The 16,636-nt window shown below is 44.9% G+C and overlaps 1 protein-coding gene across 1 annotated transcript; it reads right to left on the reverse strand.

The window, feature by feature from the left end:
- Window positions 1–5,712: 5,712 nt before the first annotated feature.
- Window positions 5,713–10,519, reverse strand: LOC120322356. The gene is made up of 2 exons (XM_039377398.2): window positions 9,241–10,519; window positions 5,713–6,349 (listed from the first exon to the last, which is right to left on the reverse strand). Exons 1-2 carry the CDS (start codon window positions 10,309–10,311, stop codon window positions 6,254–6,256), a joined length of 1,167 nt encoding a protein of 388 aa, XP_039233332.1. The 5' UTR covers window positions 10,312–10,519; the 3' UTR covers window positions 5,713–6,253.
- Between the last annotated feature and the right edge of the window lie 6,117 nt (window positions 10,520–16,636).

The following is a 16,636-nucleotide window of genomic DNA, read 5'->3' on the forward strand; positions in this document are numbered from 1 at the left end:
GTCGCGCAAGCACCCCCAGCCACTAATTTCGTTCGGTTGCCGCTTGCCTCCTTGCGATACGAAAGTCTTCGATGGCGACTACCAACTCAAGCTCCTTTTCAACTTGAGTTCGATATCCCAAGAATCTGCTCATGCTCTAAAAAAACTGTAGTCCACGATTCAGGGCTATTTAACCGCCCTAGTTCATTCTCTCGTATCCACTGCCCGCGCTTTTTCCAAATGTTAGTTGATGCGCGTTCCGGCTACATAAAAAAGAAGCGGCTCTGCCTAAATTGCAGCATCCCAAATGCGAGTTCAGGCAATCTGCCCTCCTATCCGATTCCCCGAAATTCTTTAAAGGACCTACCTACCGCTCTCCGCTGGGCAGATCCTACCTTTTTTGAGAGCTCTCAAAATGCTGACATTTTACCGAACATCATGATGGATGGTACCCGACCAAATATTTGTTGCTCGCTTCTGGGTCAAGAAACTATTTTTTTGGGTTCTAACGGGGCCTATTTCCATTGGTAATCCAAAACGGGTCGCATCCTTCACGACTCAGGTGCTCCAGATAGGCGACCCTGATTCGCTCGATACGGTTCTCAGCAAGTTCTGAGAGGTGTATTATCTACCAGTTAAGACGCTAAAAGATTCTGATTCCTATTGCGAAAGGAACTTCATCCAAACTACGACGAAATACTCAAGCTCCCGTTCTGTGATCCCGAAAATTCTGGATCCAATTTAGAATATTTGAGGTCCGTTGCGTTAGCTCAGTATCATAGAAATGAGAATCGTTTAAAAATAGACTTTCCCCCAAAAGAGCATTATGACACCGTGAGCAAGGAGTATCTGGAACTGGGAAGTTCCGTCGACTTATAATACTCTGACTTATTTTCTTCATCATCATGCGGTAGTTGAAAAGGAGTGGGCGGATTTGACGTCCAAGATAAGTTAACTTCTGACTGGTTGTTGTTGTTGTGGTGTCTGCTGCTGATCAGTCCCTCCAGAAATGAAAAAGTCACGGGCTCGACTTCAGTTTTGCACTTTATTATCGCACTTGTAAATTAAGACTAACTTAAAACTAACATTTTGAGTACCGCGGGACCGCGGAGTGGTGAATAGATCGAGAGGAGAGAGGGAGAGCGCGAGGAGAGAAGGAGAGCGCGAGGAGAGAAGGAGAGCGCGAGCAGCGGTGCTTGCGAGCCGTGGAGGAGCTTTACACTGCTTACACTGCCGCTCAGTTGTTTGCGCCCTTCTGGCGTGAACATTCTCCCCCCCCTTGCGTAGGCAAAGGTATCCCTGGCCGGCTAGACAGCAGGATCGGCCTCTACATTCATTGGATCAGATTGGCATATACATCTGATCCCAACACGAGGGAGATGGTGGCCGGCCGGTGGAAGCGCTCGTCCGCGAGACGAACACCGTCAAATTTGGCCCTTGCGGCGTCGCTCAGAGCTCGGATGGGTGTCCGGATCCTTAGACTGGGTTCGATCTTCAGGACGACGTTGAGTCGGAAGGTGCTTGTTCGGGACCGGAGTGTCACCGAGCAGACCTCGTCGTCTCCCAGCCGTGTGATGGGCAGCCGGAACGCAGTCGCCAACGACCGGTCGATGCTGCTCACCGTCTTCGAGCCCGTGTCCAGCACGACGACGGCTGTAGGCAGGATGGGGACAGCCTTCTGCTGCCCCGTTGCCACCGACGGAGACCTTCGGACGCGGGCGATTGTTGGCGACTGGGGCTGGTGGCGGAGTGCCGGAAATCCGGACCGGACGAGGTGCAGCGGGATGGCGCTCTCTGCGCGTCGGAGCTGGTAGCGCTGCCGGGGTCGGAGCGGGGAAGACCTCGTGCATGTGGAGTAGTGTGTGGTGGTCTCCTCCACACTTCTTGCATCCGTCTTGGCTGCGGCAGTCTCCTCCTGAGTGCTGATGGGCGAGGCAGTTCGAGCAGTACTTATTAATAAGTACTGCCCGAAGGCGCTTTTCAGCGCTCAGTTTGTGGAACCTCTTGCACTTCCGAAGAGGATGGATTCCAGAGCAGACTCGGCAGCGGTAGGATTTAATACCTCGAGTACGTCTGCTCTCCAACGACTGGGTGGCACGAGGACGGGGAGCCATTATTGTAGGAAGTGAATAGTAAGTCTGCCAATAAAAGAAATAAAGAGCTTAGTATGAGCCGACTACTATTTGGGCCCCGGAATGGGGGAAGTGCCCTAATCCCTAGGAACGGAGGACTCTTTGTCCTCCATCGGTAGAAGAATAACCTTGTGGATAGGGCGTTTTATGGTGCCGCGAGACGTACGGATCTCAACGACTCGAATGCGGTCGTCGGCTCCTGGAAAGGCAGAAACGATTCTGCCGAGCCGCCATTCGTTCGGTGGTAGATTGTCCTCCTTGACAACTACCATATCGTTGGAGGTTCCTGGTCGGAAATTGCCATTTGTTTCGTTTATGGAGTTCTTTAAGATACTCCTCTTTCACCCGTTCACTAAACTGCTGATGTTGTGCCTTGAGGTGTTGCCATCGATTTATTATCGACTTGGCTTCGCCCTTTATCTCGGGTTCCGCCGTGGAAAGCAACGGCCCTCCAATAAGGAAATGGCCTGGTGTGAGGGCCAGCAAATCTGAGGGATCTTCGGACATAGGGGAGAGGGGTCTAGAGTTGAGGCAAGCCTCAATCTTAGCGAGAAGCGTCGCCAGCTCCTCAAATGTATATTTGCGGGCTGACGTCGATTTAAGGAACAGGGTTTTGAAGCTTTTCACCCCTGCTTCCCACAAACCCCCCATATGTGGAGCCCCTGGTGGGATGAACCGCCATACGAGTCCCTGATGGCTATATGCATCAGTCACGGACTCTTCGGTAGCTTGGAGAAAGTCCCTGGAAATCAAAGTTGCCGCCCCCACAAAGGTCTTACCATTATCCGAATGGACCCGCTGAGGACAACCGCGCCTTGCTACGAAACGAGCAAAGGCCGCTAGAAATTTCTTGGTTGTTAGATCGGAAGTGGGTTCCAAATGGATAGCCTTCGTGGAAAAGCACACAAACACACAAACATATCCCTTCGTTATGAGACACGCTCTCCCTGTATAATTTTTTTTTCGAAAGGGCCGGCATAGTCGACCCCCGTGTAGGTGAACGTCCTCGAGAAGGAGACTCTATTTGTCGGGAAATCGCCCATCAGCTGTTTTTGGAGTCTCTTCTTGTAAATCGTGCAAATCTTACACGGATTGACCACAGCCTTCACCAGATTCTTGATTTTAGGAATCCAATACTTCGATCGGATCAGGCGTACGATCAATTGACTACCGCCATGAAGAGTAATCTGGTGGGTAAATTGGACGATGAGGCGCGACAGTCTACAGTCATAGGGGAGAATAATCGGATGACGTTCATCATATTGCAGGGTTTTGGAGGCAGTGAGACGGCCGCACGCCCTTAAATGGCCGTGTTGGTCAATGAACGGGAACAAATTCACCAAAGGACTTGACACTGGAAGAGGCCTTTTCTCGGTCAAATGCTGAAGCTCTTGGCCATATGCTCATATGCGCAATGGAGGTCAGAGTTCGTTCTGCCTCCCGGATCTCTTCACTTGTAGGGCGTGAATTGGGCAAGAACGAACCTTTGCGGCAGCGTTTAAGGAAGCGTTGAACATAGACCAGAACTCGCAGGGCCTTGTCCAATTTGGAGAAACGTTCGAGAAAGTCGATAAACGGGGCCTTGACAAAATGCACTTTGACCGCGCGCTGTTCTAGCTCTGTCACTGGAAGAGTGTCGCTTTGTGCTGGCCATAGCTCTCGTGGCCCTTGCAGCCACTCTGGTCCGTGCCACCAGAGATGGTTTTCTGCCAATTCATGTAGGGATACGCCTCGACTGGCTAGATCGGCGGAGTTTTGTTCTGAGCGAACGTGTGCCCAACAGTCGACTGGCGTCGCCTGCGTGATTTTGGCAACTCTGTTGGCCACAAATGTGGTCCAGTTGCACGCAGGCTTTCGTAGCCAGGCTAAGACGATTGTGGAATCTGTCCAGCAGCGGATATCTGAACTGGCGGAGGTCATGTGCGGAAGGATTGCTGTCACCATTTCGGTTAACAGCACGGCACCACAGAGCTCTAGCCGAGGAAGGGAGACGGTTTTTATCGGGGCCACTCGTGTTTTGGCTGTAAGCAGGCGAGTCAGGATCTTTTGCCCCATCTCGACGTGGATGTATATAGCCGCTCCATAGGCTCTCTGAGACGCGTCACAGAAACCGTGGTGCTCTATGATTACCTCAGGCTGGTACCAGATCCATCTCGGAACGCGGATCTGGTTGAGGTCGGAATACTCGTCTAAAAACGATTGCCACCGCTGACTCATTTCAGTGGGAAGCTTATCGTCCCAGCCTAAGTTCTGCAACCAAATCTCCTGCATGAACATTTTTGACCGGATTATGAACGGCGCGAGCCACCCGGCAGGATCGAACAACCTAGCGATTTGGGACAAAACTTCTCGCTTTGTATAGGAGGGTTCCGCAACTATTTCGGGGGGAACGAAATAGAATTCGTCGGACCTTGCCCTCCACCGAATACCGAGCGTCTTGGCCGTGCTTTCGGCATCGATGTCGAGGAACTCGCTATGAAGGAGGTGTTCGGCCGGGACGTCTTTAAGGACGCTTTTGTGGTTCGAGGTCCACTTTCTTAGCGGAAACCCGGAGGCACTTAGGGCTGCTTGCAACTCTCGAATCGAACTTTGGGCTTCGTTTACGGAATTCGCCCCTGCCAGAACGTCGTCGACGTACATGTGCTGCTGGATGATGCGGCTGGCATTTGGAAATGGCACTTGGATATCCTCTGTCAGCTATTGCAAGACTCGAATGGCAAGGAAGGGGGCGCAGTTGACCCCGAAGGTAACTGTTTTTAGTTCAAAGTCTCGGATGTCTCCTTCCTTGTTTCGGAACAGAATTCTTTGAAACGGGGTATGCTTTGGATCGACCCAGATCTGACGATACATTTTCGTAATGTCTGCACTGAAGACGTATTGAAAATAACGCCATTTCAGGACCTGGATCGTTAGATCGGATTGTAGGACTGGACCAGCATGAAGGATATCATTTAAGCTGGTCCTATTTGCCGACGGACTTGAAGCGTTGAATACAACGCGAAGCTTTGTAGTGGTGCTTTCGGGCTTAACTACCGCGTGATGAGAAAGATGATACGAGGGAGAATTGTGAGTCGGCGAAACTTCTTTCATATGACCCAGATCCAGGTACTCCTGGATCACGCTGTCATATTGCTCTTTTAAGGGAAAGTCTCTTTTTAAACGATTTTCGTTTCTAAGAAACTGAGCTAACGCAATGGACCTTGAATATCCTAAATCGGATCCGGTATTCTTGCGTCTTTGGTTGTTGTTTGGAGGAAGTTCCTTTCACAATATGAGTCCGACTCTTTTACCATCTTTACTGGTAGATCCTCCACCTCCCAGAACTTGCTGAGAAGCGTGTCGAGCGAATCAGGGTCGCCTATTTGGTGCACGTGGGTCGTGAAGGATGCGACCCGTTTCGGCTTACCCTTGGAAATCGGCCCCATTAGCACCCACCCGAAAATAGTTTCTTGGCCCAGGAGCGAGCCGCAAATATTTTGTCGGGTGCCATCCATCATTATGGATGGTAGAATGTCAGCCCCGATCAGTACATCAAAAAGCTCTCAAAAAAAGTAGGATCTGCCCAGCGGAGTTGCGGAATGGCAACTTGATGAGGTTGAACGTCGCCTCGGATCCCGCGTCGATTAAGGCTCGGGCTCGGTAGTTCGTCCCCAAATGGCACACGTCAATGATCGCTGTGCTCAGTAGGACGGCTGAAGTGCCGGACGCGAAAAAAGTTTGCACCGCTGAGGTGCTTGCCGATGCATTTCTGCTGGAGGGTCTCGGAGGTTGCTGTGTAGGGGGCGAGTTTGAGGAACTCGCATTTTCGGAATTTGGGGGGCTGCGATGCAGCAGCGTATGGTGCCTGCCCTTACATGTAAAGCAGCTGTGTGTGCTCGTGCAGTCGCGTAGCTGGTGACCTCTGGCAAAACAATTCAGACATAGCTGCTTCTTTTTTATATAGCCGGAGCGCGAGTCAACAGACATTTGAAGAAAACGCGGGAACAATCTGACCGGATGGTTCTCCTTAGAACATAAGTCACACCCTTTCTGTTTGGTGCTGACCTTTGTCTCGAAGGATTGAAGCCTTTTTGGAACTGCCTGAGTCGGTTTCATATCTTCGATGGCTTCCAATGTCCGATACCTTTCGCTCAGGAAGGCATTCATTTCTTTCCAAGCTGGATCTCGGATTTGGCAGTTAGCGACTGTTCCCATAAGGACAGGGTCTGCTTGGGCAGTTTGCTCGCGCAAAGGAAAACCAAGAGACAATCCCAGTTTTCTGGACCAGTTTCTTGCGAAATTGAACTCAAGTTAAAAAGGAGCTTGAGCTGGCTGTTGACTAAAAGTCGCTTGTTTTGGAACCGATCTCGAAGCGCCTCCCACGCTGAAGCAAAACCATCATTCGTGAGAGGAGATTTCGCCACGATGGCTTTTGCTTCGCCACTTGTTTTCGTTAGGAGATGAATTAGCTTCTCGACCGGAGTCAGCCTGGGGTTGTTTACGTAAATTGCCGTGAATAGGTCCTGGAAAGTGGGCCATCGGAGGTAGTCGCCATCGAAGACTTCCGTGTCGCATGGAGGTAAGCGGCAGCCGGACGAAATTAGCGGCTGAGAGGGTGCTTGCGCGACTTGAGGCGTTGCTCTGTCGATTGTTTCGCCAATTTGTGCTGCACATGACTCGTATACTGAGTAGCAGTAGTCATATTTGGCCTGGAGAATAGACACTGTGTCGAGGGAACCTTCTTGGGCCATTAGGTCTGAGCATGTTTCGTACTCTCTTTCCACTTTGTCCCATAAGGCTCGCACCTGTTGCAGACGGACTTGTAACGTGTGTAGGGACGGAGAGGCTTGATCAGGAGTGTTGATCTTCGCTTCGAAAAGGCTTACGCGATCGCTGACGGCGATGAATTTATGCAACGCTGCGGTTGCGGGCGTTGGCTGCTCAGAGGATGCCATTTTCTTTGTGGTAGAGCGTGTGACGCGGAGGAAATCAGTCCCGACAGCGGAGGGACTCTCGGATTTTCTCGATAGAGAAGACTCACTAGACGCTCGCGGCACTGGTCGGGAAATGACAATCCTGGGAGTTGTCTTCGAACTAGTCGATGGCAAAACCTTTGCTTCCGGAGTGGGAGTCGCGGTTTTGACCCTGGGACTAACGGACTTGGGTGCTGGCTTACCGCGAGTGGATAGCGGAGATTGCGGGTTGAACTTTTGTTCTTTTCCAGGTGCGGGTGTCTTTTTCTGGTCTCCCTCTAGGGGCATGCTCAGCTGTGCCCTAGGAGAAGGAAGTCAAGAAGGCCTGCCCGCCGCAAAAATGTGGAATCGAAAAAGAACCAGACACAGAGAGCACCCAAATCTGGATGGACAAAGAATCCCGTCGGAATTCGGGAGAAAGTAGCAATTGGGATCTGGAAACAATAGCTCAACTTTATAAAAAAAACTATGAATTGCAATTTCTAGAAAAAATAGCTAAAAAAGCTACCAGCTGGAGTCTGGATAATAGCCAATGATTTATAAAAAATCGCTACCGACTGGAAATCCCGAAAAAAACAAAATAGCTAATATATAGAAAATAGCTATAAATTGGAATTTATGGAAAAAATAGCTAAATAATAGCTACCAGATGCAGTCTGGGTAATAGCCAATAATTTATAAAAAATCGCTACTGACTTGAGATACCGAAAAAAATAGCTAATATATAGAAAATAGCTATAAATTTGAGTTTATGGGAAAAAAATAGCTAAAAATAGCTAACAGATGGAGTCTGGGTAATAGCCAATAATTTATAATAAATCGCTACCGACTTGAAATCCCGAAAAAAAATAGCTAATATATAGAAAATAGCTATAAATTCGAATTTGTGGAAAAATATCTAAATAATAGCTACCGAATAGAGTTCGGATGATAGCTAATAATTTATTAAAAATACCTACCGGATGTAGGACCACAACGAAAAATCGCGACAAACGGATGCGAAACATAAACACCAAAAAAAAACCAACAAACACGCCAAAAAGCCAAGTAGGGAGGCAGATAAATTTGGGTGGAACTGATAAATAATTATTTTAATTTAGGAACCAGAAATAGGAGCCAGAAATAGCTTGTAAAAAATTATTATTTGGCTTAAATAATTATTAAATAATCGGGTCAGTTTTTTCTTAAATTTTGTCGTCGGACTTATTTATTTTATTTTATGTTTCGATTATAGGGTATTCTTTCGTCGCTATGCGCCGTTTTTGTCAAGGCAATAAAGAACAAAGAGGAGACGAAAGAACTTGCACTTTGCAAGCCTATGTAAGTCGCGACTGTGTGTATGTATGTATGTATTATTTGGAGTTTAAACATATATTATATATGTAATGTAATAACGGAAGAAAAAGTCAGATTTTATTTTATTCTGTATGTCGAGATTTGTGTTTTATTTTGAGCCAAGAAATAAAAATTTGTTCTCAGTTCGGATTCGATATTATTTATTATTTTTTGGAAATATGTTTTATTTGTGTATTGAACTGGTTAAATATATGGAGTGATTTTTATATATGTATGTAGATGTAAATTTTATTGGAATATGTATATGTATATTTATATGGATATGTATATTTATATGTGTATGGATATATATGTATGGATATGTATTTATGGGTATGTATAATTTTATGTGTATGTAAAATTTTGCTAAATACGTATATGTATATTTGATTTAATTTATTTGAATTTGTTGTTTGTATTTTATATTGAGGCAAAAAACAGCAGTTTAGCAGCGGATGATAATAGTGAATTTTGGACAGTGCTTTTAAAAAATGTATATATACATATGTATATGCGCTTGGATACCAGCGGATCACCGTGAGACGAAGTAGGGGGCCGGTATTGGCAAAGTGCTTTTTTATGCACTTAAAAAAGAAGTAATCACGGTGGCTGGGCGCATGTACTTATATATTTTCACTTAATTTTCACTTTTCACTTGATTCGGATGAACGGAAAGAATAACGCGAATAACGGTTTCATATCTTCGATGGCTTCCAATGTCCGATACCTTTCGCTCAGGAAGGCATTCATTTCTTCCCAAGCTGGATCTCGGATTTGGCAGTTAGCGACTGTTCCCATAAGGACAGGGTCTGCTTGGGCAGTTTGCTCGCGCAAAGGAAAACCAAGAGACAATCCCAGTTTTCTGTGGATACCTGGGAATGCGCTAGTGCTGTTAAACACCCCTGAATCGTGGATTGTAGCTCTTTCAGAGCATGACCAGATTCTTGCGAAATTGAACTCAAGTTAAAAAGGAGCTTGAGCTGGCTGTTGACTAAAAGTCGCTTGTTTTGGAACCGATCTCGAAGCGCCTCCCACGCTGAAGCAAAACCATCATTCGTGAGAGGAGATTTCGCCACGATGGCTTTTGCTTCGCCACTTGTTTTCGTTAGGAGATGAATTAGCTTCTCGACCGGAGTCAGCCTGGGGTTGTTTACGTAAATTGCCGTGAATAGGTCCTGGAAAGTGGGCCATCGGAGGTAGTCGCCATCGAAGACTTCCGTGTCGCATGGAGGTAAGCGGCAGCCGGACGAAATTAGCGGCTGAGAGGGTGCTTGCGCGACTTGAGGCGTTGCTCTGTCGATTGTTTCGCCAATTTGTGCTGCACATGACTCGTATACTGAGTAGCAGTAGTCATATTTGGCCTGGAGAATAGACACTGTGTCGAGGGAACCTTCTTGGGCCATTAGGTCTGAGCATGTTTCGTACTCTCTTTCCACTTTGTCCCATAAGGCTCGCACCTGTTGCAGACGGACTTGTAACGTGTGTAGGGACGGAGAGGCTTGATCAGGAGTGTTGATCTTCGCTTCGAAAAGGCTTACGCGATCGCTGACGGCGATGAATTTATGCAACGCTGCGGTTGCGGGCGTTGGCTGCTCAGAGGATGCCATTTTCTTTGTGGTAGAGCGTGTGACGCGGAGGAAATCAGTCCCGACAGCGGAGGGACTCTCGGATTTTCTCGATAGAGAAGACTCACTAGACGCTCGCGGCACTGGTCGGGAAATGACAATCCTAGGAGTTGTCTTCGAACTAGTCGATGGCAAAACCTTTGCTTTCGGAGTGGGAGTCGCGGTTTTGACCCTGGGACTAACGGACTTGGGTGCTGGCTTACCGCGAGTGGATAGCGGAGATTGCGGGTTGAACTTTTGTTCTTTTCCAGGTGCGGGTGTCTTTTTCTGGTCTCCCTCTAGGGGCATGCTCAGCTGTGCCCTAGGAGAAGGAAGTCAAGAAGGCCTGCCCGCCGCAAAAATGTGGAATCGAAAAAGAACCAGACACAGAGAGCACCCAAATCTGGATGGACAAAGAATCCCGTCGGAATTCGGGAGAAAGTAGCAATTGGGATCTGGAAACAATAGCTCAACTTTATAAAAAAAACTATGAATTGCAATTTCTAGAAAAAATAGCTAAAAAAGCTACCAGCTGGAGTCTGGATAATAGCCAATGATTTATAAAAAATCGCTACCGACTGGAAATCCCGAAAAAAACAAAATAGCTAATATATAGAAAATAGCTATAAATTGGAATTTATGGAAAAAATAGCTAAATAATAGCTACCAGATGCAGTCTGGGTAATAGCCAATAATTTATAAAAAATCGCTACTGACTTGAGATACCGAAAAAAATAGCTAATATATAGAAAATAGCTATAAATTTGAGTTTATGGGAAAAAAATAGCTAAAAATAGCTAACAGATGGAGTCTGGGTAATAGCCAATAATTTATAATAAATCGCTACCGACTTGAAATCCCGAAAAAAAATAGCTAATATATAGAAAATAGCTATAAATTCGAATTTGTGGAAAAATATCTAAATAATAGCTACCGAATAGAGTTCGGATGATAGCTAATAATTTATTAAAAATACCTACCGGATGTAGGACCACAACGAAAAATCGCGACAAACGGATGCGAAACATAAACACCAAAAAAAAACCAACAAACACGCCAAAAAGCCAAGTAGGGAGGCAGATAAATTTGGGTGGAACTGATAAATAATTATTTTAATTTAGGAACCAGAAATAGGAGCCAGAAATAGCTTGTAAAAAATTATTATTTGGCTTAAATAATTATTAAATAATCGGGTCAGTTTTTTCTTAAATTTTGTCGTCGGACTTATTTATTTTATTTTATGTTTCGATTATAGGGTATTCTTTCGTCGCTATGCGCCGTTTTTGTCAAGGCAATAAAGAACAAAGAGGAGACGAAAGAACTTGCACTTTGCAAGCCTATGTAAGTCGCGACTGTGTGTATGTATGTATGTATTATTTGGAGTTTAAACATATATTATATATGTAATGTAATAACGGAAGAAAAAGTCAGATTTTATTTTATTCTGTATGTCGAGATTTGTGTTTTATTTTGAGCCAAGAAATAAAAATTTGTTCTCAGTTCGGATTCGATATTATTTATTATTTTTTGGAAATATGTTTTATTTGTGTATTGAACTGGTTAAATATATGGAGTGATTTTTATATATGTATGTAGATGTAAATTTTATTGGAATATGTATATGTATATTTATATGGATATGTATATTTATATGTGTATGGATATATATGTATGGATATGTATTTATGGGTATGTATAATTTTATGTGTATGTAAAATTTTGCTAAATACGTATATGTATATTTGATTTAATTTATTTGAATTTGTGGTTTGTATTTTATATTGAGGCAAAAAACAGCAGTTTAGCAGCGGACGATAATAGTGAATTTTGGACAGTGTTTTTAAAAAATGTATATATACATATGTATATGCGCTTGGATACCAGCGGATCACCGTGAGACGAAGTAGGGGGCCGGTATTGGCAAAGTGCTTTTTTATGCACTTAAAAAAGAAGTAATCACGGTGGCTGGGCGCATGTACTTATATATTTTCACTTAATTTTCACTTTTCACTTGATTCGGATGAACGGAAAGAATAACGCGAATAACGGTTTCATATCTTCGATGGCTTCCAATGTCCGATACCTTTCGCTCAGGAAGGCATTCATTTCTTCCCAAGCTGGATCTCGGATTTGGCAGTTAGCGACTGTTCCCATAAGGACAGGGTCTGCTTGGGCAGTTTGCTCGCGCAAAGGAAAACCAAGAGACAATCCCAGTTTTCTGGACCAGTTTCTTGCGAAATTGAACTCAAGTTAAAAAGGAGCTTGAGCTGGCTGTTGACTAAAAGTCGCTTGTTTTGGAACCGATCTCGAAGCGCCTCCCACGCTGAAGCAAAACCATCATTCGTGAGAGGAGATTTCGCCACGATGGCTTTTGCTTCGCCACTTGTTTTCGTTAGGAGATGAATTAGCTTCTCGACCGGAGTCAGCCTGGGGTTGTTTACGTAAATTGCCGTGAATAGGTCCTGGAAAGTGGGCCATCGGAGGTAGTCGCCATCGAAGACTTCCGTGTCGCATGGAGGTAAGCGGCAGCCGGACGAAATTAGCGGCTGAGAGGGTGCTTGCGCGACTTGAGGCGTTGCTCTGTCGATTGTTTCGCCAATTTGTGCTGCACATGACTCGTATACTGAGTAGCAGTAGTCATATTTGGCCTGGAGAATAGACACTGTGTCGAGGGAACCTTCTTGGGCCATTAGGTCTGAGCATGTTTCGTACTCTCTTTCCACTTTGTCCCATAAGGCTCGCACCTGTTGCAGACGGACTTGTAACGTGTGTAGGGACGGAGAGGCTTGATCAGGAGTGTTGATCTTCGCTTCGAAAAGGCTTACGCGATCGCTGACGGCGATGAATTTATGCAACGCTGCGGTTGCGGGCGTTGGCTGCTCAGAGGATGCCATTTTCTTTGTGGTAGAGCGTGTGACGCGGAGGAAATCAGTCCCGACAGCGGAGGGACTCTCGGATTTTCTCGATAGAGAAGACTCACTAGACGCTCGCGGCACTGGTCGGGAAATGACAATCCTGGGAGTTGTCTTCGAACTAGTCGATGGCAAAACCTTTGCTTCCGGAGTGGGAGTCGCGGTTTTGACCCTGGGACTAACGGACTTGGGTGCTGGCTTACCGCGAGTGGATAGCGGAGATTGCGGGTTGAACTTTTGTTCTTTTCCAGGTGCGGGTGTCTTTTTCTGGTCTCCCTCTAGGGGCATGCTCAGCTGTGCCCTAGGAGAAGGAAGTCAAGAAGGCCTGCCCGCCGCAAAAATGTGGAATCGAAAAAGAACCAGACACAGAGAGCACCCAAATCTGGATGGACAAAAAATCCCGTCGGAATTCGGGAGAAAGTAGCAATTGGGATCTGGAAACAATAGCTCAACTTTATAAAAAAAACTATGAATTGCAATTTCTAGAAAAAATAGCTAAAAAAGCTACCAGCTGGAGTCTGGATAATAGCCAATGATTTATAAAAAATCGCTACCGACTGGAAATCCCGAAAAAAACAAAATAGCTAATATATAGAAAATAGCTATAAATTGGAATTTATGGAAAAAATAGCTAAATAATAGCTACCAGATGCAGTCCGGGTAATAGCCAATAATTTATAAAAAATCGCTACTGACTTGAGATACCGAAAAAAATAGCTAATATATAGAAAATAGCTATAAATTTGAGTTTATGGGAAAAAAATAGCTAAAAATAGCTAACAGATGGAGTCTGGGTAATAGCCAATAATTTATAATAAATCGCTACCGACTTGAAATCCCGAAAAAAAATAGCTAATATATAGAAAATAGCTATAAATTCGAATTTGTGGAAAAATATCTAAATAATAGCTACCGAATAGAGTTCGGATGATAGCTAATAATTTATTAAAAATACCTACCGGATGTAGGACCACAACGAAAAATCGCGACAAACGGATGCGAAACATAAACACCAAAAAAAAACCAACAAACACGCCAAAAAGCCAAGTAGGGAGGCAGATAAATTTGGGTGGAACTGATAAATAATTATTTTAATTTAGGAACCAGAAATAGGAGCCAGAAATAGCTTGTAAAAAATTATTATTTGGCTTAAATAATTATTAAATAATCGGGTCAGTTTTTTCTTAAATTTTGTCGTCGGACTTATTTATTTTATTTTATGTTTCGATTATAGGGTATTCTTTCGTCGCTATGCGCCGTTTTTGTCAGGGCAATAAAGAACAAAGAGGAGACGAAAGAACTTGCACTTTGCAAGCCTATGTAAGTCGCGACTGTGTGTATGTATGTATGTATTATTTGGAGTTTAAACATATATTATATATGTAATGTAATAACGGAAGAAAAAGTCAGATTTTATTTTATTCTGTATGTCGAGATTTGTGTTTTATTTTGAGCCAAGAAATAAAAATTTGTTCTCAGTTCGGATTCGATATTATTTATTATTTTTTGGAAATATGTTTTATTTGTGTATTGAACTGGTTAAATATATGGAGTGATTTTTATATATGTATGTAGATGTAAATTTTATTGGAATATGTATATGTATATTTATATGGATATGTATATTTATATGTGTATGGATATATATGTATGGATATGTATTTATGGGTATGTATAATTTTATGTGTATGTAAAATTTTGCTAAATACGTATATGTATATTTGATTTAATTTATTTGAATTTGTGGTTTGTATTTTATATTGAGGCAAAAAACAGCAGTTTAGCAGCGGACGATAATAGTGAATTTTGGACAGTGTTTTTAAAAAATGTATATATACATATGTATATGCGCTTGGATACCCGCGGATCACCGTGAGACGAAGTAGGGGGCCGGTATTGGCAAAGTGCTTTTTTATGCACTTAAAAAAGAAGTAATCACGGTGGCTGGGCGCATGTACTTATATATTTTCACTTAATTTTCACTTTTCACTTGATTCGGATGAACGGAAAGAATAACGCCGTTGGAAAAAAACGAAAATGGCGACCACGGACGGAATAGGATATAAAGCCGTACTTATCTTGATTTTTTCCGCAAGGAGCGCTGGCAGGATCACTATGTGTCGCGGACTCGAAGGACCATGAAAAGGAGTGGGCGGATTTGACGTCCAAGATAAGTTGACTTCTGACTGGTTGTTGTTGTTGTGGTGGCTGCTGCTGATCAGTCCCTCCAGAAATGAAAAAGTCACGGGCTCGACTTCAGTTTTGCACTTTATTATCGCACTTGTAAATTAAGACTAACTTAAAACTAACATTTTGAGTACCGCGGGACCGCGGAGTGGTGAATAGATCGAGAGGAGAGAGGGAGAGCGCGAGGAGAGAAGGAGAGCGCGAGGAGAGAAGGAGTGCGCGAGCAGCGGTGCTTGCGAGCCGTGGAGGAGCTTTACACTGCTTACACTGCCGCTCAGTTGTTTGCGCCCTTCTGGCGTGAACAGTAGTTAATCCCGAAAGCAGCACTACAAAGCTTCGCGTTGTATTTAACGCTTTCGCCGGCAAATGGAACCAGCTTGAATTATATTTTTCATGATGGTCCAGTCCTACAATCCGATCTAACGATCCAAATCCTGAAATGGAGGTATTTTCAATACGTCTTAAGTACGGACATTACGAATATGTATCGTTAAATCTGGGTCGACCGAAAGCATACCACCTTTCAAATAATACTGTTCGGAAACAAGGAAGGAGATATGCGAGAATTGTAAACAGTTACCTTCGGGGTCAACTGCGCCCCGTTCCTCGCCATTTGAGTACTGCGACAGCTGGCAGAGGACGTCTTTGTGCTATTTCCAAAAGCCAGCCGTATCATTAAGCAGCACATGTGCGTCGAGGACGTTCTGGAACTACTAGGGCGTACTGAAAGTCGTCCCGGCCGAGCACCTTCTTCATAGCGAGTTCCTCGACATCGATGCCGAACGCACAGCAAAGACGCTTGGTATTCGGTGGAGGTGAAACCTCGGTATTCGGTGGAACCCTCCTATACAAAGCGAGGAAAACGCTAGGTTGTTCGATCCTGCCGGGTGGTCGCTCCGTTCATCATCCATTTAAAAGTGATCATGCAGGAGATTTGGTTGCAGGACCTAGGCTGGGACGATAAGCTTCCCACTGAACTGATTCAAAAGGTGGTAATCCTTCTTAGATGATTATTCCGAACTCAACCAGATCCGCGTTCCGAGATAGATGTGGTATCAGCTTGAGGTGACACGTCTCAGAAAGCCTATGGAGCGGCTATTCGCGTCGAGATGGGGCAAAGGATCTTGACCCTGCCTACAGCCAAAACACGAGTGGCTCCGGGGAAAACTGTATCTCTTCCCCGGGTAGAGCTCTGTGGTGCCGTGCTGTAAACCGAAATAGTGAAAGAAATCCATCCGCATATTCCAATCACCAGTTCAAATATACGGTGCGGGACAATTTCCACGATTGTTTTAGCCCATTTACAAAAGCCTGTTTGCAACTGGACCACGTTTATGGCCAACAGAGTTCCCAAGACCACAGGCGACACTAGTCGACTGTGGGGCACACGTTCGATGTGAACAAAACTCCGCCGATCTAGCCAGTCGATCTAACCACCTCTCGTGGCATGGACCATAGTGGCTGAAAGAGCGAGAGCATGACCAGCGCAAAGCGACACTTATCCAGTGACAGAGATAGAGCAGCGCGGTCAAAGT

The sequence above is a fragment of the Drosophila yakuba genome, unplaced genomic scaffold (assembly GCF_016746365.2).
Source record: "Drosophila yakuba strain Tai18E2 unplaced genomic scaffold, Prin_Dyak_Tai18E2_2.1 Segkk8_quiver_pilon_scaf, whole genome shotgun sequence".
NCBI classification, from domain to species: domain Eukaryota; kingdom Metazoa; phylum Arthropoda; class Insecta; order Diptera; family Drosophilidae; genus Drosophila; species Drosophila yakuba.

Bases quoted from the DNA above. Each gene is read 5' to 3' on its own strand.
- LOC120322356 (XM_039377398.2), bottom strand. From the start codon at position 10,311: ATGCCCCTAGAGGGAGACCAGAAAAAGACACCCGCACCTGGAAAAGAA. The intron at 6,350-9,240 runs GTTTTCCTTTGC...GATTGTCTCTTG, and splicing joins AAAACTGGGATTGTCTCTTG to GTTTTCCTTTGCGCGAGCAA.